This window comes from Capsicum annuum, chromosome 8, assembly GCF_002878395.1.
Source record: "Capsicum annuum cultivar UCD-10X-F1 chromosome 8, UCD10Xv1.1, whole genome shotgun sequence".
Taxonomy (NCBI): domain Eukaryota; kingdom Viridiplantae; phylum Streptophyta; class Magnoliopsida; order Solanales; family Solanaceae; genus Capsicum; species Capsicum annuum.
The window spans coordinates 157,010,540-157,037,793 of record NC_061118.1 but is presented as its reverse complement, the minus strand read 5'-3'; the positions used below and the strand labels follow the sequence as shown (position 1 = coordinate 157,037,793).

Sequence of the window (27,254 nt, the reverse complement as noted above, 5' to 3'; positions counted from 1 at the left end):
CAGCTAGGAAAAACATATTTTACCTTGAGGAATTTGCTGCAGCTCTTCAATGTAGCAGAATCAAAAGAATTTCTCACTGCTTCTACGTCCAACAATAATTTTAATTTTTTTTAACTGCTAAACATTTGATTTACCTGAAAATTAGTTCCGTCGGAGAAGGTGTGGTTGGTTTTTGCCCCTAATTCGCACTCTTCTCCCCCTTCTTCAGAGAAAATTGAATCTTCCAATTCCATTGAATCATCTTCCGAATCCATTGGATGCGCATCCAAACTCTTATTTTCAAATGAATCATGTTTATTGATTGTCGGCTATGGTGACGAAATTGTCGGAGACCTCGGAACGACATTTATCCTCAATATTGGCCTAGAACCATTGGCGATGACACCCAACATGTATAACGACACATGTCGATCATTATTTATGAACGTGGGATGTATTTTACCCCGCCCATTCATTACATAGCTAATCACAATGTTCTTTGGCTCGCATTCTAATTCTCCACTCTCAATTACGCTTTGAACCATGTCGTCGTACGAACCATTACGACGCAGCGGGATGGGCACTGTCTCCTTTGTAGATGATTTCCACCTCCAGCAGTTGGGACCCTCCTCCCACGCACCCATATAATTACCACCCACGACAACTACCTCAGCTACTGCCATAATAAACCACACAAATCGATAATAGATCAAGGTTTAGGTCTATAGATGGTCGATGACTGGTCAATGACTAGCATGAATACGTCCGTACAAAGACGCGAATCGACTGATTTTCAATATAATCGTTGCCCTCCTAGCTCTGTGATGGAAAAATGTATGTGTAGGACTTCTAAACTGTTGAAATATATCTAATGAAGAGGTATTGAGCGGATTTGGAAATCTTTCGAGCTTGTAGAAATGGTGAAATTATTTTTTTGCATTTTTTTTCAAAAAGAATGGAACAACAATGGAGACAATGATGAAGAATGGAGATTTTCAGTTGTGATGAACAATTTTTCGTCGGAAAAGTGGCCGAAATCGAAAATTATTGGTGAAAAAGGGAGCTACTATTGGTGACTTCTTGGACAATTTTCTAAATTAAAATAGGAAATATGAAAAACTAGTGGAAATATAAAAAAGATGGGAAATATTAAATATTAAATGGATGAGGTGGGGGACTAAAGTGTAAAGTTTAAAACTTGTGTGGTAGGTTTGTATGTAAGAATGGATAATGTCATAAATGTGTCTAAACACCTAATTTTTCAAGACTTGTGTCTAAATGCCAAAATATGCTTTGAAAGTGTCTAAATGTCAAATTATCTCCATAATCTTGTATAAAGTTAAACAAGTAAATATATTCGTCCTACGTGGCATAATACACCTAGGATGTCATGTAGGACAAGAATTGGGCGCGTAGGATATCACGTAGGACAGAGGCATCTACTTGTTCAACTTTATACAAGTTTAAGAGTTTACTTATGCACACCCAAAGTTGAAGGTCATGATATTAAGTCAAGTTGAAAAATGTGTTTATGTATTACGTTAAATTGTGTGTTTATGTATTACGTTAAATTTTAGTTTTTAATATAATGTACAAATAAAAATAAACGGAATGAGTAGTTCTTTTAGAAAAATTAAAGAACGAAGGTACTTATGTACTCCATAAAATCTAAAAGAAGGGGATCCCACAAGGGAGATACTTGTAATATCCCATACTTGATGATGAGTTCCTGAGCTTATCTCTTAATTTCTAGAGAAGAGTACTACTGTATGAGCTGTTTCTATCATTTATCAAGTCAACTATTTTATGGGGTACAATGCTTATTCCCTCTGTTTTATATTGCTCGACAAACTTTTAATACTATTACTATCATTTTGCTTTGCTGTAACTTAATAATATTAACCCCCACCCCCACCCCCACCCCCACGCCCACCCACCTTACCCCCTAGGGGTTGCAAATAAGACTAGACGATTTAATTTATAAAATTCATTATTTAAACCAAGTTATTGAAGTGCATGAATGGTGCATTGTCGTTTGTATTTAAGACTTTAATTTTAGCTTGATATTAAATCCACCAAATTCGATCTCTCTGACAATTTTGATTAATTCCAAGTTCATTACAAAAGAGAATATTTGTACTTCCATGCTTTAGCCGCCCTGCAAAGAATATCTTTCTCTATTTAATTCCATAAATTGTTTTGGCATTTTTAACTTTTTCCTTTCTTTTATTTTATCCATCTGCTGTGCAACCTTTCAGATAATTCAAGGATGTGTTCATTAATTACAGCTCAATATGGTCTTTTTTTTGGTCAAATTTTTAAATTTAGGTTAACCAAATATTTTCACAAATAGCAGGAGCTCCTCTTCATATATTAGACATTAATTATTGGTGCAGTACGTAATATTCTCTAAAAGATTAATTACAGTTACGCATATATTCATAGTAATACATTTCTCCAGTTCTTATTTCACTGCATTGTTGAACAAGTTATACATGGTCAATTATGAGATTGATGATCTTTAGACAATCCTCGCCTCTTGTGTTAGCTTTTGAAGTTGAGTTAGACCCAATTCATTTATTTATATGATATCAAAACACGACTCATCCCAATGTTGGACCCCATATTAAAATTACGCACATACCGGATGTTTAGCCTTGGGTGTGGACGTGGGGTTGGAGGAGGGGAGGGGGTGAAGAGTTTCATGCTTGTAATTTAATTGATACGTGATTTCTTTAATATAGCTTGAGCAATCAGCATTCATGAGCTAGCTAGCTTTAATTTAAGATTCAATTAGACCTAAGATTCATTTTATATATCAAAACAGGAATCATCTCAATTGTCATTTATGATGAGCAATCCTCATCTTTTGAACTGATTTTTGGAAAGATTGAATTAGAGGTCCGTTTCTTTACCAACATAATTGAGGAGGGCTAGGTGATGCTGATGACAATATAATGCTCAGTAGCATATTTTTTCCTTATCTATGTCTGTTTTTATTATCTATTACTACTACTATAATAATTTTTGGGCATTAAATGTGAATAATGCCAACGACAAGAAGTACAACAAAAGAGGTCAAAACGAAGGTCTACAAGCCAGATGGGTGTTGTGGGGATGTATCCAATGCAATCCATATGAATAAATATAAAATAGTACATAATAATTCTGGGTTTTAGTCCATATATACAAGCAGTATATATTTGTAAAATATGCAAATTGCTTAGCTGTGGATTCGATTTAGGGAGGATGAACATTTACTTGGAGGTCCTTAATTAATTGGCATTAAAAGCTTGTGGTCCCTTCTAACCAAAGGACATAATCACAAAAAATTTATCAAGACAACGATTGAAGATTACATTAAAAATATATTAGTAAAAAGGGGCTTTGGCCTATGTGGGGTTTCTTCTACAATAGACTCTCTGTCGGTCCTTCCCCATAGTTGCAATTTCTTATTAGCCTTTGTGGGGTACGTTTCTACCTTTTAATTAACTGATTCTCTCTATTAACAATCATTCTCTTTAAGGTTAAAAGTTATTCCCTTTCTTTCAACTTCACTTGACCTCTTACTGTTAGGATAGGCCAATCTGGATTTGATGTAACTCTAACACGGTAAATCAATCTGAATATGACATCCTTGTTTCTGCGATAATAACTTTAGTGATCTAAAAAAGAAATATTGTATGGGTGAAAGCGGTCTTAGTAGATGGACGAATCATATAGTGGCACGTGGCAAGAGGAAGGATGAGATAAACTTGTAGGTAAGAGCTACTACAAGTTCTAACCGTTATATGGCTGTGAGCTCGAGTCATTTAGGACAAAAAAAGGACGGAAGCTCTAGAGAGCGCTAAAATAGAGAAATTCTATACCCTTAAATGATTAAAAATTCAAACTGTATCATACGGTTAAACAAATACATGAAAAGAGACTATGTCTGTGCACATATGAATTCGAAGTGAACAATTGTTTTGTTTGCCTCTGGCACTAATCAAATCAAAATCATGTCTCTGTTTTGTAGAAATTCACCAGGGTCAAGGCTAGCTATCATGTGTTAAGATATTTCTTCGTTTCAATTCTGATTTTCCACGTGGCTTGTTGGTTTCCTTATATGATTTAGGAGATAATTTTTTTGAGACTCAAGGTTTTAAGTATTTGCCTCATAACTCCTCCCGCACCCCGCAACTCCATTGATAAACTGCATGATAAATGTCTATCAATTAGGGCATTCCTAAATTATAGCGCATCGATTAGTTTGATTTTGTAAATGTTACTAATGATGGGACGAAAAATCACATAAGAATATAACGAGGATTATGTTTAGATGATAAGGTTGTGTACAGTAGATTCTTGTTGCCGGACTCTTTGTGCATAGCGAAACTTTTAGTGCACCTGCCTGTTTTTATGTTTGGAAGATAAACATGCATGTCAAATCGATATATGGGTTGAGTTATAATTAGCCTAGTGTATGCATCATGGACTCCATGGTTGGCCTGGGTTATAATTTGCCTAATGTAAACGTGGATTAAAAAAATTGAGTCATATCATTATTCACCTAATTTAAGAATCAATTTTAATTTGTTTGATTGTTATATTACAATTTAGTCATCAAATAAACTGATCCAAGAAAATCTTTAGTTTATCTCTGCTGTATCAAATAAATCAAAACCAAAAAGAACTTATTTTTCTTTCATTTTGATAAATTTTCTTATGGGTTGATTTGCACAATAATGTATGCACCTAAATTGCCCCAAACTTTTAGCAGTGGACTAACTTGAGCTATACCCAAAATGACCCACCAAAAAGATAATCTCCACAAATGTCCACTCGTGTTGCTCATAAATATATATAACCAACATACAAACAATCGCCATAAAAGTAGCGATCTCGTATCATTCGTATATTCGGTCCAATAATCCCTCTATAGGCTAAATGTGACATCACTAAGGACTCATTTAGCATGAAAAGTATAGTATTCATATTTTCAAAACAGTTTTTTTACTTCAGAGTGTTTGGGCCTGGAAATTTAAAATCAACTGAAAGTTGGATTCTAATGTCACCTCATTATAACGGTGTTTTATTATAGCTGTCCGATTTTTTTGGAAATCGATTTTTCATGTTATATTTTACTTCTCTATAACAACATTCTATCTATAACAACAATCATTTTATTATGACGGTACACTCTTTGTAAAATTACCTTTCTATAGCATCATGCTCTATTGTTAAGTAATAATATTTTGTAAGAAATATAGTACAAAATAAAATACCAAAATATTTACGGTAATCATCATTGATGTCATACATAGTAAATTTCAAGTACAATATCTAGTTTAAAGGAAAAAAATTATATTCAAATGACGTATACGAGGAAAAAGTCTACTAATAATGTTTGTCTTTTTTATATTCATGCTCTTTCTAATTTTGCATACTTTTGTTTATAACAGTCAAATGAGATTGGAACGTCAAATGTCAGTCTACATACAGAACAACACCTCTCTATAGAAGCCATGAAATTCTCAAGCAAATGCTGTCACTATGGAGAGATTTGACTGTATAACATGTTTTCCAACTCCATCTTCATATTTTCAAATAAAATGCTTTTTCATTCCTTGTATGAAATATAGCCATACGTAACTTCATTCATAACTATATCTGCAACTTCATAAATTTCAAATAATATGAAAAACATTTGGAATTTATGAGCAAACGCCTACTAATGGTGAGGCGGCCGATTTAGGTAAGTTTTGGGCTCGTTTACATCCAAAAATAAGTAAATTCACCAGTCTTTTCTATCGAACAAATTATCTCAACTTGGATTGCTACGTTTATGACCCAATATTGGAAGATAGGGTATGCCAATTAACCAAGCACTAATAGTAGATGTAGAATTGAAGTATTGACAAGTGAATATGGGGTAGTGCACATAATTTTCAAAGAAGCTAGCAAATGTCATTTTCAGCGTGTGGTTCAAAATTATTGATAAAGAGAAGAAAGCCAGAGAAGTCACCACATATATAAGTCAATTTTTATTTATGTTATCCATGATTGAACTAGTATAGCTGTACAATGTACGAGAATAGAAAGGGAAATCCAAGACGCATCCAAATTCCAAAATCAAATAATTTGGCCCTTCCTTCTTATGAACATGCCTTTGCCCCCATCCTTGCTGTGCTACGCGTCAATTCAACGTCCAAAACACCTTTTAACGTAAAATAAATATAAAGATGTATAAAAGCTTACGAAGTAGTGGTGTACTCTGTACCATTCTCAGATCCCATTTTGTGGAATGTACTTGTTGTTGAGTTATTTAAATTTTAAGCTTTTGATTTTTCATCAATGAGAATAACATAACCAAGTTTGGATAAATTACAATTCGGAATATTTTAGGTTCAAAATTAATATGTACTCCCTCCATTTAATTAAAAAAAAAATGATATATTTTGACTTGACACGAATTTTTAAAAAATAAAGAAATATTTGATTCTTGTGGCCTTAAACAAACATATATGTCGAATGTATCAACACGTTCTTTGATCTTGTAGTCTTAAATCAAAAATTTTACGTGAAAAATTGAAATTAAAATATTGCTAAAAAAGAAAAAAAATTTAAACAAACTAAAAAAGAAATTAAATCATTTTTTTAAAAAAAACGGGGAAGTAATACATACTAAACTTCATATTTAACCCTAGCTAATTTTGGAACACCCTTAATTTTGTTAAAAAGTAACTTTTGACGAACTTTTATGTGTGAGTAACCGGCCCCCTCCCCACCAACCCACTAATTATGTAATTCTTGTTTTCTAAATGGTTGGGCTGGGTTGAGAAAGAGAAATGAAAAAGATTTAGCTACACTCGATATTTTTATAAAATCAAATGAGTACAAGATCATGTGATTCAATTTTATAATCATTCAACTATGTCTAGGCGATATGACTTCTCAAGTTTAATTCGAGAATTTAAGAATTAAATTTCTTGATTAGTATTAATATCATGTACTACGATTAATTATGATAAAACCTTGATGTGATTGAAATTTGAAATGTTCTTGTTCGATATATGATTCTACTGGCTCCTTTTTCCATCTATTCTTCACCTTATCGTCTCAGTTGTCAACCTGTCATCATGCAATGCAAAATAAAAAAAGATAAGTATTAGTAATATATGTTTAGAGGTTCGTTTAATTGCAGGCCTAAACATAATTTTCAGGAAGAAAATCAATGCTTGTTACGAGTAATATTTTAACAATTAATATTATTGTTATATTAACGGTATAAAAATATTAATTTGCACAGTTACACACGTTTTAAAAACTAGTTAAAGTTTAAAAGTACGCGTGCATCTCCACTAAACATGAATTGGTAACTTAAAGTTAAGTAGATCTACATGTTATAGCAAGTTGCAGAAACTTCATAATTTAATAGTGAAAAAGATAGCCTTTCTAGAGAGTGTGAAGGATAAAAATTAAGGAGAATCTTATTAGTTCAGTTGGTTGGTAGTCTGAATTTTCACGTTATTGCAGAAAATTCGATTCTCTATGTTATAATCTCTTTCGTACCCCTAATTTAAAAAAAAAAAAAAAGAAGAAGAAATGGTGGTTGGTGATAAAACTAAAGTTTTGGAAAAACCAAAGAGCTTTTCAAGGAAGTTATAATAGTTGATGTGAAAGTATATATATGAAGTGAAACTGATGAAGATTATTATAAGAAAGTTATTGAAAAGCCAATAGTAGTGAGGGGACATAATCTTTGTGTCCTTGAACAAATGGAAGTGCCGCTTTTTTGAGTTATCCCTAAAGACATACTAATTAAACATTATTTACATTACAATGAAGGACAACTAATTGACAAGAAATAACAACCATAACATAAATAATGGGATTCCACTTTATGTTTAATCTTAATTAGTGTACTTGATTGCCTTCGATATGACTACTCTTTTAAGATAATTTTTCCATTATATTCATTAACTCGATTATTACTAAACAGTTGGCAATGCCTCCTGCATCCTCCCTTCTGCCCTTCTCTCTTAATCACTTTTTCACCACTTTATTTCTTTTTATTTTTCTCCTCCTTCCAAGAAGAATTGTTGAGAAGAAATTAGAATTAGGTTCTCAAGCCATGAGAAAAGAAAAAAAAAAGGAATGAAAAGAAAATTATTTTAGTAACTATTTAAATGAAGTATTAAAAGTTAAATTAAAATTTCAAAATTTAATTAAAGAACGTAAATCCTTACTAAATAATTTTTTAAGATAGTATCAGGTCAACAAGAGAAAAGTAATCCGCATCCTGCTCAACTATAATTACGGTATCTTCATTTTTAAAAAGCTTATCATTTTAAAGAAGGATCCTCTAGAAGAAAATGTTTCTTTTTCTATTGTCACTATTTTTCTTGTTTGTAATTAGTTATAATGATGGTGATTAATTAGTTGAAATGTTCAATGTAACCTCTCTTTTTGGAAGTGCCTAAGCACTTTTTCTTGTAAAGTTTATAAAATATTCAGTCCTTGTGACGAGGTGAAATTCTGAACATACAAGTTTGTGGATTAAATTACTTACTGTAACGCCACTTGAGTTTTATAATGTTAAAAATAAAATTGCATGTCGGTCATGTAGAGTATTTAAATGGAAAGGACTTTTTTACTATAATGTAACGGGGTCCATTTTGAAGATGAGATGACGTTAATACAGCATATAAACAGGACATTTCACATTGTTAGGAAACATAATCACATGGTTATTTTACACGGTTAGCTAGTTAATTACTTCTTCCATCCATTTTTACTTGTTCAATACCTCTTTCGTCTCCAAATAAATATTATCTTAATAAAAAGAAAAAAAGGCAGTTTCAAAATAAGTGTCACATTAAGAATTCAAGACAAAATTAGTATGTTTTTCCAATTATATAGTTATAGTAATTTATATACTTAATCTCATTTAATTTTAATTTCAAGAAATATTTATTAAATAGGAGTAGTTTAGCAAACTACACATTAAATTTATTGATTTTTATTTGGACGTAATCCTTGCTTAGGTGACACTTATTTAGGGAGGGATCGAATATTAGTTTGACACATACCTTAAGAAGCAATGAATAGGTGACAATTTTATCATAATCACTCATTGAATATGATAAATTCAATATTGTAAGAAATTCATTGAGAAATGACTATAGTATATACTAAAGAAAATCAGGAACCATTCGATAATTTTTTTTTTTTAATTTTTCAAAAAAAAAAAATGAAACATAGACTGTTGATTAGTACTTAGTTATCTCACGTCACATCATGTTAAAGCGCAAAGCAATTGAGCATCAAGACATGATAACATAAACATGAGGGTTTCTTACCATAAATAGAAAACTTAAAATCTCATTAAATGATTAATTAGTGACTAAACTAACATCCCTAACGCATGCAGCGCTTTAGCCATCGCTTTGATTAGTCAATTTAATACACTTAACTAACCCGCCAGAAAAATATAAACAAAAGGAGTTTTAACTAACCTTTTTGCAGTTGTAAGATGAAAAGATATGATAGAAACTAATAGAAAAATTAGGCTTAAGAAGAAGGCAAGTTAGGTTAATCATTGTTACTATTGGTATTATTATTATTTTTCTGTTAAGCTGTTAATATAATAATGTGTGTAAAACATCCCTTCAATAAAATTCCATTATCTAAAAGCTTATTATAAGACCTTTAATTAACCCCATCAATTACCCAAATCTTGTCGTTGAAATGCTAAGGCCTGTCCCCCTATCTTGAATAATTACAAAGATAAATGCTTTTTGCCTTTGTAGTGGACAAATGATGAAGGACTTTCTTCTCACATTTACATAATAAGTTTTAATTTTTATGGTAGAGAGTTTATTGCCTATAATGAACTATTTAAGATTCTAATTGGGGTGGGGAAGACTCTCTGAGTTGAGTCTTGTCAATAGTGCAAAATTGCTTAGAAAAGTGTCGAATTCCCTTGGATAACATATTGTTGTCTTGATAAAAACTTATTAGAGGAGGGAATTTAAGATTTTTTTTTGTAGAAAACTACTATAATTACCTAAATAATATCTAATCCATCTCCCATTTAAGTCCAATTAGATGATTACCACGTAGCTCCCCATAATTTCTTTTTTCTCTATGTCCCAACTACTCCATATCTGTTGTCTCCTTTACACACTTTTATCATTTTATTCCTTTTTAAAATTCTGAGAAATGAAAGAAAAAACATAATTTATAAATTGCTAAAAAGGCTAAAATTCACATATAGCTAATTTAAGCTTTGTTTAACTAATTTTTTAGTCTAAGTTTTAATAATTATTTTTTATAAATTTCAGTTAGTGATTAAATATATTTATGATCCTAATACAAATATTAACTAACAGATTTTGTTACTATTTTAATTAAGTATAGAGATAAAAAAGAAAAGAAAAGTAATTCACTCCCTTTATTTTCTCCGACATGCCCCACTAATCTCTAGCATCACACATTATTATTGAGTACTAAGATTATGTGTGTGAGCAAATTTGAATATCATGAATGTTCTGATACTCATTTTAATTTGTATTACACAATGTATAAAAATCAGCGTATGTATATAAAAACAGTTATACATATATGTATATACGTACGTATCGGCATATAAACAAATATGCATAGGTATATATGCACAAACACAAAAGCGATATATACACATAAGTATATGCCTAATAATGTATATGTGAAACAACACATAACAAACGTATATTTATATTTATATGCATATGTATACGTGTACCAACACAAAACAAACTTGTATACATAGTGAGAGCAACAAAATTTTATTAAATTGAAATCCGTACGAAATTCGAATTATGTTAAATTCAAAATAGATTAGTCCCAAATAAATATTGCGGATTAATATAATTAAATTAATCATTTAAGTCTAAACATGTAAGAATTTAAATAAAGTCCAATCTTTATTGGGCTAGTCCATTAATTTGGGATACAAATAATGAGCCCACTTTGCTAAGCCCAAGATATTGTCATATTCTAGAGGCCCAAATAAGTGCCACATGTCAAATGACGTGGCATGCCAAGTCAAGGGGAGGAGCCAATAGGATCATGTCACATGTCAAAATGATACAGCAGACCCAATGAAATCAAAGCCCATAAAAGGTGTCATGTCAATCAAATCTGATTAGTCAAAGGAAGTCCATCTTCATCATGACTCTTTCCTTTTCACAATTATAAATAGGGGTCTCATAATTCAAAAAAAGAAACCCAAAACTTTAACAAAAAGCATGAGAAAGCTAATAGATCAAACACCGCAATTTCTCTACAAAGCTCAGGCATTCAAAGCAAGTTCATCAAGATTCAAGATCAAGACCACAATATTCAAGAACAAGTTCAAAAGCCCTTGAATTCAAGCACAAGTCAAGATCAAGTCCCTCAAATCAACAAATCAAGTTCAAATTCAAGATCAAGCTTTAAGCCCTTGAATTTATATTTGAAAAGGCGACTAAGAGGATTTATAGAGATTATAACACTCACATATTGAAATTAATAAATTGATTGTTGCAATACTTTTCTCGCCTCGATTTATTTATTTTCCCGACTCAAAATTTTATTGTCGAACACATATATAGTTGGCTGAAATACATAAGCAAGCCTCTGAACTTATTGATTTTTTTCCATATTGATACCTCAATTAGGCCATATTCCTATTAAACACTTGAACTTAGGTCATGTTCCTATTGAACACTTGAACTTAAATCAAACTGTACCTTTTAAGTACATTTATAACACCAAGCTAACCAAGTTTGATGCGTGAGGTTCTAACGCCTTGACGTGGCAACATGACAAATGAAAAAATGACACATCACCATCTCCACCACTTCAATTGCTATCGATCCAACAAGAAAATTCATAACTAGGTAATCGAGAAGCATTACCTTGGTAAAATTCGTTCACTTTTATTGTTTTCGAAGAAATGATACTTACTGATAGTTCGTCAAGAAATGTCTAGATCGAGCAAAGGCTTTCCTTGGTGATGAAAATCGATTTCTAATTTTTTATATCTCCTTGATGTTAAGAAATGATCTGTTGAGGTTGACAAGGTGTGTGAAAATGAAAGAAAACAGTTATTTTTTGGTGAAGTGGCGTTAACCGATTTTTATATGGTTCTTCTAATGGAGGCGACTCCTTTCTTTAGCTTCAAGGATTTACTTGCAAAACGATAACCATGGATAGCCAGAAGGCAAAAAATAAGAGTAAATTATGGCTTCTCACTCTCCACTACTGTGCATGTTATGCCATGTCAGCAATTATGTTTTATTGGCATACATTATGAAGGATTTAGAAGTTCAATAGGAACATGAATTAATTAAGGTGTCAATATGAAAAAAATCAATAAGTGTAAGGGGCTACGTATGTAATTTGCCTATATAGTTACACAAAAGTATACATAAATACATCAAAAAATATACATCCATCAAATTCATCTCTATATATAAGTATACAAATGAAAAAATACCTTTAAATTAAGTTTTGTCAGCCATTTGAATCAAGGATAACAATTATTTGAAACCTAATCAACACTGCAAATATAGAGAATTTGGACGAAAATTAAAGACAAAATGTTGGAGAAGTTAGAAATACAACAATATCCAAAGAAAAAAGTGACCATATAGGGTGTATATATTACTTTTATTTGTATATGAGAGCCCATATTAAAAAAATATCTAAAAAAATAACTACGTATAATAATTATTTTTTATTATATTAAATATTAACCATGACAATTAATTATGGTATGTTTTCATCCACACTACTTCCTTCTAGACCTAGTAATGCCCAAAACGGATGAAGCCTATTTTGGGTCTTTAGGAAAGGCCCATTACTATAATGGACCAGAACTTTGTGGAAAGCCCAGACAACTTAAAAGTCTATATGCCCTTTCTTATATGGATAAATTATACAAAATCACAAACCTAAGAGACCTTATTATCCAAAATTCCTTACCTTTTACAAAATTATTTATAATTCCGGATTTTATATTTTACTCTTGATGCATATGAATAAAAACCCCACCCTACTTTTACTCCACAATAAATGCATGCAATCTATTTTTCTTTGAAGGTTTTTTTTTTCAAATATTTCGTTCCCTAAAATCTTTCCCAAATTATCATCAATTGATAGAACTTCATCTCCTTTACTGCAACTTCTTCATCAATTTCATTGTCTTTTTTTAAAAAAAAAATATTTTTATCAACTTTTTTTTATCAATTTTGAATTTTTTTTCAACTTTTAAGTCAGTATCCATTAAGGAAAAGATGAGAAATTAAATAATGTGATAGTGATATATACTTTGTGATAGTGATTTATATTTTTAATTCATTTATAAATGTTTGATACATTTAACACATGTTTGACAAATGTAAATTATTTATTTTGGTGTGAGATTAAATTTTCAGTGGTTAGGGAGTAATTTATGAAATGTATCATTGTGATACATCTAGAAACAGATGTATCATTATGATACATTTGGAATCAAGTATATCATTTTCACGATTTGTTTCTAATTTTACTCCCCATAATAATTGAAAATTAGTTACTTCCTTATTTAACTAACCACTAAATTATAAATGTATCACAACGCATATGACATATACTGGTGATACATATAACACAATGCATATGACATATTAAGTGAATACTGGTGATACATACGACATATACTTTGTGATAGTGATTCATATTGTAAATTTATTTATAAATGTTTGATACATTTAACATATGTTTGACAAATACAAATTATTTATTTTGGTGTGATATTAAATTTTTAAAGGTTAGTGAGTAGTTTTACGAAATGTATCATTGTGATACATCTGAAACCAGATGTATCATTGTGATACATCTGGAACCAGATGTATCATTTCCACTATTTGTGCCTAATTTTACTCCCCGTAATTATTAAAAATTAATTATTTTCTTATTTAACTAACCACTAAATTACAACTATATCACAATGCATATTTATCAAGGCTAAAAATATGTATCACAAATTTAAAAATTCGAAATATGATGTAATTATTTAACAAATTATTGGGAAAAAGTGTTATAACCCTTAAACGTTTTGAAATTTATGTAAGTTCCCTTTTTTCTTAGCATGCACACTTTTAGTTGCTTAATTATTTTACTACATATATAGGGGATCAGGGAATAGGGTTATTGTGGATCAACCACACACTAATCGTGCCATATATGGATATTCTTGGTGGTGATTTTGAAAATTAGAAAATTATCTTATGTTATTACCATGTATGCATCTGTTTAAATACATGCTAGATATATGGTTAACTACAAATTAGTAGAGTCCTACACCAATTCTATTAAACAAATAATGTCCTACACCAATCTGTGTACAGTTGGTGGTGTCCTATATTGCTTGCTTGAGTTTGTCCATTATATTGCTATTTTCTTATAATATAGTAGCTAGTAACGTAACAAAAATTTGATCAAACAGTTAGTTTCATTAAGTCATGCATAATGTTTTTGTCTGCTTGTCTTGTATACCAAGAAAGCACAGTAAATTTCTTCCGGATGATGTACTGCTTGATATTTTCTGCAGACTCCCAACAGAAGACATAATCTGTTGCAAACAAGTGTGCAGGCAATGGCATTGTTTAATCTCGATGCCGCAATTCATCAACATACATGTAAACTGCGGTGCTGCAGTTCCTACAATTGTCTGTGAGTTCTATAATACTTCCCTTCCTACAATTATCTATGAGATCATGTCTGAGTTCTATAAGATTATAGCGAAAACAAAAATAGTGTTTCTCGATGACTGGATTAAAAAGCGTCAGGGAATTCTAACAAGGAAGAAAAGAATCAGGCGTAGTTACACATGTAAATTATTGAATTCTTCTGCCCGAAAGTTTTCGTACCATGGTTTGCTCTTATATAGACACTACAACTTGAAGAGACATCTCATCCTCAACCCTATCACCAGAGAACAAGTTACCTTCGACATCCCGAGTGGTACTATTGTTGCACTCTTTTTCCATCCAATCGCAAAGGAATATTACTCGATATGCACAAGATATCTGGAAAAATTGATCATCCAACAATTCAAATCGTTTAAGCTTACCTCTCTGTTGTCGAATGAAGTGGATATTCTAACAGGCTGGAAAAGGCTTCATCATCAAGTCCCTACCTTTTCCCAATCTCATATTGTAAAAAGAGATGCTGTTTATTGGATGGCCGAAGAAAATTCTCTCAATTCTACTGCAGTTCCTTGTGAAGAACTTGTCATAATATTTGACATAATAAGGGAAGAATTTCGTGTGTTATCACATCCAGGAGACAAATGTGAGAGCCAGGTTTTAATAGAAAGACATGCTCAGATGCACCTCTTAGAAAAGGAAGGCGTAGTGTCATTCTGCATGATTACTATTCACAACGAACACAGAGTAAAGATGCAATTCTGGACTATGGAAGATCAACACGTTTGGAGCCAAAGCTCGCAGACAATCATTCTTGAGGACATGAGTGTCCAGAGATTTCCCATGAGATATCCTCATCGTAAAAATTTTGAGGTAAAACCCGTTGGAACACTGAATGGGGAGTTGATAATTAGTTGGCTGTGGAGAGGAGTGTTTGCTTACCATCTCCGGCTAAGAGCTCTAAGAAAGCTAGAGTTTGAGGGCATGGAAGGCTCCCATGCTTTAATTCATAACAACACAAGCCTTTCTTTGAGAAATTTACTCCAAAGCTCAAAAAGCATGTGATGCATCGAATTGGCGTACCAAATTCATAAGGTATAGGAAACTAAAATTGTTTAGGATTTGGTATTTGTTAGTTTATTTAATTCATGTCTAAAGTAAGTTTAGTTAGAATCTGATCAATGCACTTCATATTTTAGAGTGGCTCAGTACGTATATATTGTCGAATTAATTTGTGCATTCTATTTTCATCCAGTCGCCAAGGAATATTGCCTCAGACAATATTTATTTCGCAAACAAATAAATCAGATCAATTCTGTTTGCTTAGGCTTAGCTCATTGTTTGATAATGTGGATCTTGAAATTAACAGAATGGAAAAAGCTTTAGAGAGTGACTAAAATTTCTTCATCTCCTTTTACGGAAAGAGATGCTATTTATTGGAGGCTAGCTTGAACAATGTCATACATCTTGCGAAGAATCTGTCGTGATATTCTACATCAAAGAAGGAGGCATTACCCTTTCATGAAATATCTCATCCGGGAGTAAGATGTGATTGCCGATTTATATAGAAAAGACATGAATGAATGGACTCTGGAAGATCAACATGTATAGTTGGAGTCAAGAGGAGACCACCATTCTTGATGACATGAGCATCGAGCGTGCACCAATCGTATTGGATTAGATCTTTTTAAAAAATTGAGGGTAGCCAACCAACTGAGTTGAGCTACTAAAGATTATCCTTATTTGTATTTGATTAAGCTTATAAGTCGGTCAAACTAACTTATAAATACGATTGGTAAAAACTCAAGTGCTTAGGAATTATTTGGAACTCTCTCTGCTTTTGCTTGGACGATTTGATTTAGGCCTAACCGAACTTCGTTAAATCCTTGTGTTATTTTTCTCGATATCTCCGTAACACAAATCCTACAATACTTCTAAGTTAGAGTTAAAGAGTACTACTACTCCATTCCCCAGTACTCCATTCCGCCTATCCAACAACGGTATAAATTTTCCTTCTATAGGTTTTATTTTCACCAAAAAAACTAAATCAAACGGCTTCAGAATGGCTCATACTTTCTTTTCTTGCATTCCAACTGAGCGTTGTAAGCCTCTTCCGGAGGACGTATGGATGGATATTCTAAGCAGACTTTCAGCAAAAGACCTACTTCGTTGCCAAGTTTGTCTGCAGGCATTGGAACTCTTTAATCTCAACTCCACATTTCAACAACTTGTATATGAACCGTGGGGCTGTTCCGGCTATTATGGTAGTCCAACCATCATTAGAAAGAGCTGAAACGAATCTAATATTTCTCCAGGATTGCGATTGCGGAAGTAGATGTAAAAAGATTCGGGTGAACTCAAAGGTGTGTGGTGCTAACGAGCTTTGGCCTGAACTCGAGTTTTCACACCATGGCTTTCTCGTCTTTAGTCACCCCAAAAATTTATCTCTCCATAGTATCGTCAATCCTGTCACCCTGGGACAACATACCTTCAATACCACATAGGGTAGAATTTATGGACTCTTTACTCATCCAGTCACCAAGGAGTATTATGTGCTATGTGTACGGCATTGGACATTTAGTTTTGAATTCAAGATGGTTAGACTTGACGTAGTGGTCTAATAATCTAAATTCTGAAAGAGGCTGGGAAGTGTGTAATAATCTGAAAAGGAAAACACATAATATTCTGAATTGTGAACCCTTTGTAATATCTCCAGCTCTTCTAGGACATCCTATAATTACAAAGGATGTCATTTTGTTGGAAGCTTCAACTATTAGAAGATTATGATAGTTTCCTTGAACTTTCAATCATGATATTCGACATAAAGAAAGAGGAATTTGATGTGATATCTCGTCAGGGAGGTAAATGTGATATCCATGTTAATTCAGAAGCCAGAACACACAGACAAATGCACCTCTTTGAAATGTAAGGCCATGTGTCGTTCTGCAAATTTTCATATTCCAGGCCTGATAATAAGCTGTCAATGCACATATGGGTTTTAGAAGAAGATCACAGTATGTGGAGTCGAAGGGAGACAATCATCCTTGATATGACTCACAGAATTTATGGTGATGCTTGTTTGTTGTCAGTCGAACCCATTTGCATGCTTAGAGCTAACAGAGTGGGAGTACATCATGAAAAACTCCTACTTGTCCAAGATGTGCATATATAAGAATAACATTAATCTTTCTTGGAAGAAGAACAACTCTGAAATCCAAAAACGTCGCAGTACCAAGCCGGAGCTAACATGTTTGCTATCTAAGTTGAAAAAACATCTATTACTGGAAATGTTATTTTTTTGTGATATGGCGTCTTCTCACAAGATTGTAAAATAATAACTCATTGAGAGATTTAGTATGGCCGTTTACTCTACCTCAAAATCCTTTGATGTTTTGCTTTGCTCGCTCGTTATTTGTCCATCAACTTTTTTGTCTCATAGCACCTTGTGCTTCGTGTTATACTTTTCTAAAGATTTATGGCCTATACATGCAACACGAGCCAACCAAGAGATCTTTTGCCCCCAATTTTCTCCATAATTTTGATACCATTTCTAAGTACAATATTCTTCCAAATTTTATGTACTCAAAATAAACTAAATAAAAAGTAATTAAAACTTCTATAAATTACCAATGCGTTCTTTAGGGAATAGCTATTCTTAAGAGTTGCTTTTTTCTTTGTTTTGAGAAAACAGAGTTTCCGTATACGTAAATATAATTCCTTGTATCACTATCATACGTCAATTGCTTCCCTGCTTTCTCTCAAACAAGTTGGACTCAGTTAGTGTGGCTTTTCAAAACCTTCGTGGGCTAACTTACCCAACAGACGGATACTTTGATCTTGATCGTGCAATCTAAGTCGCGAGGAAGGACTATCATCAATGCGGCTGGAGCCGCTAGATCCCACATTCTTAGTTACTGACTTACCATGGTGCTATTTGAGTTGGATCTTCTTATTAGATTAAGTTGGCGTTCATCTCGTGATTTCATGTGATTAAGTAGGCCTTTTTCTTGTCTTTTCACCAAACAAACTAGCAAAATCATTAGATCAACCGGATAATTTATGATCTAAAATAAGTTATAAATATATATAAAAAAAAATTATCAATCATTAAAACCATGTACTATATTATTTTTTCAGAATAATGTAGTTCCCAACTACTTGACCTTAAGTGGCGATAAGTAGGACCCTCTCAATTCTAATGTTGCTATCAGTGTAGCTATTGACTGTGGATTGACCTGAATCTGGACAAGTTACCTTCCAAATTTTAATTTGGCAAACAAGGCATTATACTTTTATATGAATTCCTACCTCTACACCCAATTCTAATCCCCACTCCTTTAATTCCCGTAAAACTTTATCCATATTATATTTACATTAATCAATAAATACATATCATGTGTTTGTACTTTGTATATAGATTCTCAATCCTTAATTATGATCAATTAATTTATATTTTTACCTCATTCAATCACTTAATTATAAGCTATTAGTATAAATATTAAATACCCCATATGAGTAAGTACTGACCTCATGGATCTCTATGAGGTTGGATGCTGTTAATTTTACCCTATTACTGTTTTTTTTTTTTTTAAATTAATATAATATTAAGGGTTTGATAATGCTAGACAGAACTTTATTATGTCAATCTGGATTCATCTCACAGTTGCATCTTTGTAGACAGACTAATAAATAAAATTTGCTTAGCACGGGCTCCTAACTGCTAGAAAGTATATGAAAATAAAATGATTAAGATGAATTCGTTATAAAATAATGCCCACATGATCAGTAAGTTACAGAACATTTGCGAGTGGGCACTGGTTTTAAGAAAAACTTGTACAGTTGTACGGCTCACAATTTTATATCTTAGAGCTTGTTTGGTTCGAATATAATTTATGTTGTCATTAATTATGCTCAAATAAATTATAATGAAATAAATTATTTTAAGATTATTTTTTATTGACAATTTGATTTGTCATATTAATAATATGCACTCCATGATTACTAAAAATAAGTTACTGGTTTACAAAAATATTCTCCACCTTATTTAATTTTTTAAATATTTTCTTTGCAAGCTTCAATTATTCATTTTTTAAAATAAAATTTCTATCTTATTTAGTTTAAATATTTTATGTACCATTTCATGATTATACCGTATGTTTTAAAAATAAGATTTCTATATTATTTAGCTTAAATACAAAACTTTCATCTTAAGTTTATTAAAATAAAAAAGATTTTATGATTTATATCACTTCATTTAAGCACATATTACTTTTATATTATAAAATATTAAAATTTATAAATATAAATAAATACACGAATTAGTCCAATAAAAAGTATAATATATTCATAAACAAAAATTATATTTATATAGTATAATTTATTAATGGGAAAATATAGTATCATAAAAAATTTATGAATAGTGAAGATTGTGATAAAAAATTATGCGAACATACATGAATGAAGAAAGTAATGTATAAAAAGGAATTTAGAAGATATTTCTTCTATTTTAGATATTTTATTTTGAAATAAATTATTCCAATATTACTATTTTCCTGGAGAAATAACTTATCCCAATTAATAACCCTAAAATAAGTTATCACATTTATAACGAAAAGGATAAAGAGGTAATAAAAACTTATCCAAAGATTACCTGGTCCCTCACGCCAAATGATTAGTGTTATTCAATGGTGGTGGGGCCGCATAAAGTAGCGCACTAGCAACAAAGAACCAATCACATTGCTCGGCTCCCCCACACACCCCTAGGGCCATTGTTTATCAAGATCTGATATCTATAGGGATTTTTGAAGTTCCAAAAAATTTATCAATGCTCCCTCACTTGTTGCTATTGCTGCTTTTGACACACGCTGGATGGGTAACCACAGCAGATGTAGGGAACTGTTCACTAGTTAAAAGCATATTCATTTTAGCAGGGCAGAGCAACATTTCAGGCCGAGGTGGAGTGGTTAATCATTCACACCGTCCCGGCTTTGTTAATGAGTCGTGGGATGGTGTCATCCCACGTGAATGTGAGTTCAACCCATCAATCCTCCGTCTAAGCGGAGGACTTAAATGGGTTGAGGCTCATGAACCACTTCACAAAGACATAGATGTGAACAACACTTGTGGGATTGGTCCTGGAATGCCATTTGCCAATACAGTTTTGAAGAAGGATCCAAGTATTGGAGTGATTGGATTGGTTCCTTGTGCTGTTGGAGGAACCAGTATTACTGAATGGGCTCCTGGCGGATACCTTTACAAGGAGATGATAAAGAGGACTAAGGTGGCAATGCGCTGCGGCGGCGGAAAGATAAGGGCGTTGTTGTGGTACCAAGGTGAGAGTGATACAAAGACACTTGAGGATGCAAAAATGTATAAGGTCAGATTAGAGAGATTCTTCAGACATGTGCGCCATGATCTGGAATTGCCTAATCTCCCTGTGATTCAGGTAACTGAAAAGACTTACTCCCTATTTTTAATTTGTTTCCTTAGTTCGTTTCAAAGAGAATGTATCGTTACCAATTTTTATTTTCCACGTGACATGATTAAGATATAAAAATTGTAAATTTTTGGTACATTTTACATGTTTTTAGTTTAAGACCACAAGATCTTAAAGTTAGTTTATTGTCTTAAACATTGTATTAGGTCAAACTAGGATAACAAACGGAGTGAGTATGTTCTTTGGGAAAATCATTAGATGTGCATATAGTTTTGAGTTGAATATCCTTTTAGTCCTACTAATTTCATCAATCTTTGTTCCTAACTCCATATTAAACTCAAGCTGTGGCCTAGAATGTTTGCTCTGTTTTCCTTACAAAAAGCACGAGTGTCTTTTTGGTATTTGTTATGATTTGAATGACTTGTTATCCGATGATCAACAAAGTGAATTTATGTAAACATTCTTTTGAGGAACATGTTTGAATAATGAACAAAAGAGAAGTGCAACGAAGGTGGGGGATGCTTTCGTTAGAAAAGAAATGTCGGCACGTTAGTTTAGATGGTCCAGTGCAATGACTGAACATGTGGTTGTAACAATAGATATTTGGAAAAAAGAAAATGTTAGTAGAAGAGATAATGTGGTTCCTAAAAATTGTATTGGGGTAAATTATGGTGCAGGTGGGAATTGCAACAGCACTAGGTCCATACATGGAGTTGGTCAGGAAAGCACAGCGAGAGATAAATATCGGGAATGTGAAATATGTAGATGCCAAAGGCCTGCAGATCGGACCAGATTACACGCACCTGACAACTGCTGCACAAATTCAGCTTGGACAGATGCTCGCTGATGCCTTCCTTCGCAATTAGACGCTCCTAAAATAGCGTAATTCCAGAGTCTACAATGATTTTGGTTGAAATTGTGTTGCTACTTTTATATATCTCGCATTTTCTCTGGTCTACATATATATTTCACGCACAGAGTCGATGCTTATTGATATTCATCGGTTTCCGAAATGAATATTATATATAATTGGTTTATCTCATGCTATTTCATTTTCTATGTTTGTATGATTTTTTCCGCTTTCACATATCGTTTCTATCCCAAACTATACACAAAATGTCTAGATCATACATAAATTATACTAGTGACCTATTACACATCTAAACTATAAAAGTGAAACTATTATCTTCCCGTGACACCCACGCCCAAGTTCAATGATTGGAGTGTACTCCACTCGCTCCATGTCACTTTCTGGATCACTTTCCATGTCAAAAATAATTTTAAACATTATTTTTAATCAAAAATTTTCAAGTCATCTTCCTTACCTCATTCATCTCTCCTAGCACCTCTAAAAGGGAACTTCACCAACAAACGAACACAGTAACAGAGTATCAAGCAAATCAAAATTCAAAGGCTTCTCAATAAGGATGAGTCATGAGATAGATAGTGGCAAAGAAAAAAGTGAAGGTCGTCGGAATTTTTTTATTTTCCGACAAAAATGAAAGTTTTCAATCGATACTTTTAGATTTTGGGATGAAATTATAAGGAGAAAGATTTGAGGAAGGTGTTTTTCTATGTGCTTTGGAGGTCGAAGAAATTTCGTTAGTACCGTGAACTTTCTAATAGAATTTTTCGGCAAAAATGAAATGAGTTTGGAGTGTATGAAGTCCACCATTCATGTGAAGGAATTCAACACACTTCAATCTCCATATAACAATGGTGATATTGTGATTCCAATGGCAATTTTAATAGTTGATGTTGAATTTTATGGTGGTTGTTTGTGATACTAATGGTTGTATTGTGATTTCGATAATGAAATTTATGATGGATTCTTAAAATTATTATGGTGAAGATTTGAGTTGGATGATGATGGTGTCAATGATGGTGCTATAATGGTGATTTTGGTGAAGAAGAAGCAATTGAAGAAGGCGGGATCCATATATTAAAATGAATAAATAAAAAAAAATAATTTTATTAATATTTTTTCAATTAAAAAAATGAAAAAATTTAATTTTATTAAGTAACATTTAGTTACCAATTCTTCAAACAAATGATTTTCAATTTCGATTTTGAAAGACAAATTTGGGAATTAGGATTTTTAGTTTGGACTTTGGAGCCCCAAATTGGCTTGAATAGGAATTAGGGTTCGATAGATCCATTGGAAATTAAAAGTGTTGTAGTTTTAATGTTTTAAGGCTTTTAATTTTGTTATTCAAAAGGCTGGACGCGCCTAAAACAGGTGTAAGAAATGGGTCTTAGAATGGGTGTTGCGGGAGGTAATAGTTTCACTTTTTTTATAGTTTAGGTGTGTAATAGATCACTGCTATAATTTAAGTGTGACGTAGACTTTTCGTGTATAGTTTGAAATGGGAAGGACGACTTTTCCCAAAATATAATTAACATATCTAATATAAGACGACTATTATGGAAAAGGTCCAACACGAATTGCTGATCCATTATTTTTGTTCTCCAACAATAACACCGGATAAAATTGTGGGTTGTGGAGTTTGAAATTAACCTAGATTTTTCTTATTCTGTGTTAGGATATATTTCAGTTGATTTGGTCAGCGTTCTGCAGTTTAGTGTTTCCTTATAGGAGAACAAGAATTCATATCCTTACTGGTACTTTAAAGTTAATCAAATCGAACATGAACAATCTCACATCAAATAACAATGTAAGATCTATAGCTATTCGATATACTACGATAATCCTCTAGCAAAAATAACCAAAAAAATCGGACCAACAATCTCGATCATTTTTAATTGCGAAATATTCATCAAAGGTGAGATTGAACAAAAAATTCCCGTTATTTTGAAGAAGCGGCAGTATGATTCCTCGGTATTCATTTTCTTCGTATAGAGTTATATAAACTTGTATTTTGTTTTCCTCCTAAATATCTGACGGGTTCAGTTTTTATGTTATACTGCTAAAATCATTCTAAAAGTTACGATCGTAAAGAATAGTAGCAGAAAGGTGTAATCAAAGAGATCATGATTGTTAACTAAGATACAATCTGTGAAGAGAAAGATATGAAAGAAGCAGGGGAATTTTAGGTAGAAAACTTTGTTGTGGAAGAAGCTGATCCTGAATTAGATTGATTTTGGTTTGACTACAAATGCATGGGATCACCACTATTTATACTTGTGAGGGATGATTCTAGATATTATAAGATCTAGATTATTTTATGTTATACAAGATCTAGTCTATTCTATGATACTACAAATATCTAACTCTCTAGAATACCTACACACTTCTCAAATATAACAACGATAAAATTCTAGTAACCTTATCTTTTAGCACCACTCTAAAATGTTTAAATAATTTTACAAGATGCTTATCCGAGATACTACACTAATAATTCTAGAAACTTTACTAGAAAAACTTTGATCCCAAAATATCAATTTTAATATCTTGCACAATGAATTCAACCTATTACAAATTTAAATTTTATTGATTGTTTATATGTATTTTTACACCGAGTAGAGATAATGTTCCAGCCCATATGAACCGAATGTTAATAAAAAGATTCCACTAAATTCAAAGTTGTTAGGTTATGAACAGTATATGGTCACTCCTCTCAAATTTGTTTGCTCCTACTTATGAAAAAGGAGTACAATTATATGGGGGTGTTAATCGGCCAGTCTAGTATGTTTTGTAATATTTGAATCCAACTTTTTAATTTTTTTTAAAAAATTATATCAATTCCGCATCGAAATAAATTTGGTAGGCTTCGATTGATTGTGGTTTTTCATATCTAATTCGAATATTCATTAATCCAAGCAACAACGTTTTTATGTTTTTTTCCAGGAATCTTGAACCAAATTATAGTAGTGAAGTTCATACTTGATACCATTGTAGTTCATGCGGAATTTGCAAAGCTGCACTTGAGATAAAATTGAATTGGCCAAGAGGCAAGAGGTGAGATAAGTTACCTTTTAAAATTACTTGACAGTGTAAAATAAGCATACGCTGTCAATGCATATTAGTTAATTTCTTTATAAAGAATTAACAAATATGGTGGCTCAAGGGCGAAGTTAATTCGTAAAACACTTCTCTAGTTCCCTAAATTATTGAGGCTCCAAATTTTTTTGATATCGTATTTTATGACTTTATTTTCACTTTAAAAAATATATTGAAGTTTTTAAAAAAATAAAATAAAAAAGAAGGGTTCAAAATTTATGTAAAGAAAAAAAAAATTATTTTAGAACTTTGAATTAATTAACTCAAATCTTTTTATTAATAAATAAAGTTTTTACAACAACATCCAAAGTAATATATTACAAAAACATGATTAATATCTTATTAATTAGAATTAATTTTTAGTTCTATACTACTATATGAGGTTCATTAAAAACTTTATGTCATTTAAGAAACTAAATCAAAATAAAAACTACATCTAATTTTCTTTTTATTTTTTGTGAATTTTTATATATACTTAAAGCTTTTACTAAAACTTTATTTTGGATCACTAATTTTATTAAAATATAAATAATAATGTGTCCTCTTAACAATCAATAATTTCTTCTACAGATAATACTTATTGCTAATATAAGTCTTTTTTTGGAGGCTAGGTTAAGTAAGCTACCAAGGAAAGGTAACAGTACTCCTCAACAGAGACGATAGGCAGACGAAAGAGATCTCGAAATTGCCATGTTCTCTTAGTGAACATACCTCCCTCCTCAGAAACCTTGGAATCGCTTGAACTTAATCCTTAGACAGTTCGACAATGAATGAGCTTGAAATCACAGTCATTTCCACACTGATTTCATCCTCAGGCAGTTCGACATTGGATGAGCTTGAAATCTCAATCATTTCAGCACTGGTTTCCACACTGATTTAACTTGGAGTGTCAACCACTGCACTCTCATAACCTTGAGGAGTCAACATGTGCTTAGATTAATTAATTTGAGGTTAATTTTGTCATTTAAATAATATTGTACGCTATTACTTGTAAGATGAGGTGATTATGAATACCAATGACTCCATTATAATTATACAGGGTAAAACAATTCCTTAATTTTGAATGTTGTTCATGATATATTTTGGGTGTAAAGAGACGTTTTAATGTACTAGTTTAATCGCACGTGTCTCACACGTGTAATGTTTAATCATTTAAAATTAAATAATTCCATCTGTTGCGAAGATTTTTAATGAAGTGTACTAGTTTATATGCACTTTTATTTGGTGTTTGTTATACTGTTAGTTTATTTTACGTACCGTACTAGTTTATATATATGCACTTATCTTTTGTGTTTGGTATACTGTTATTGGTCCTAAGCCGATGGTCTATCGAAAACAACCTCTCTCCTTCACCTGAAGTAGTGGTATGGTCTGCGTACACTCTATCCTTCCCAAACCCCACTATGTTTAAATACACCGGGTATGTTGTTGTTGTAAAAGTTTAAATCATTTTTCAAATATTCTTTACACTTTAATATAATAATGTAAATAAACATATATTTTAGTGTAAGCACATATATATTTTACCACTAGAAGTTCTAAGTAGTTGATGGATCATCATTTTTGCGTTTGTCATGCAGTACATCTTTTCTTTGCTGCTAGAGGCTAAGAGAAACGAATCAATTCGAACTATACTTGTGGTACGATTTTTTTCTATATTTAAAATATTTTATTATTTTTAAAGTCAAGGTACAGTTATTTTTCTTTTTTTTTTCTATATTTAAAATTTTTTCTTATTTTTAAAGTCAAATTTTTACAAAATCATTGATTACATTCGAGATAATACATCGAAACACCCCTAAACTTGTAGCCAAAACTTACTTTAGACTCTAAACTTATATGCCAATTATTTACCCCCCTAACAACTTTCAAGTGAATTAATTTCCACCCAAATTGCTGACGTGGCAAATTTTAAAAAAAACAGCGAGTGAATAGCCAAAAAAACATGAAAAAAATGTGGGACCCACATTTTAAATTTTACAAATTCTATATATATATATAAAAATAAAACAAATTCATCTTCTTCACTTTTTCAACTTCTTCAACCCCTCCCCCTCGTTTCCTTCACCCCACCCCACCCCCCAATCCCCCAACACATTGTTGGTGCATTATTTGTAAATTGTCATCACAAGAAACAAGATTAAAGTTGAAAGATCTTGGCTTCTTCTCATCCAATTGT

At 32.0% G+C, this 27,254-nt stretch overlaps 1 protein-coding gene across 1 annotated transcript; it reads left to right on the top strand.

Annotated features, from left to right (window-relative positions):
- Window positions 1-20,416: 20,416 nt before the first annotated feature.
- LOC107839758 (probable carbohydrate esterase At4g34215) lies at window positions 20,417-22,171 on the top strand. Its single transcript, XM_016683382.2, has 2 exons — window positions 20,417-21,123; window positions 21,792-22,171. Exons 1-2 carry the CDS (start codon window positions 20,503-20,505, stop codon window positions 21,978-21,980), a joined length of 810 nt encoding a protein of 269 aa, XP_016538868.1. The 5' UTR covers window positions 20,417-20,502; the 3' UTR covers window positions 21,981-22,171.
- The last annotated feature ends 5,083 nt before the right edge of the window (window positions 22,172-27,254 follow it).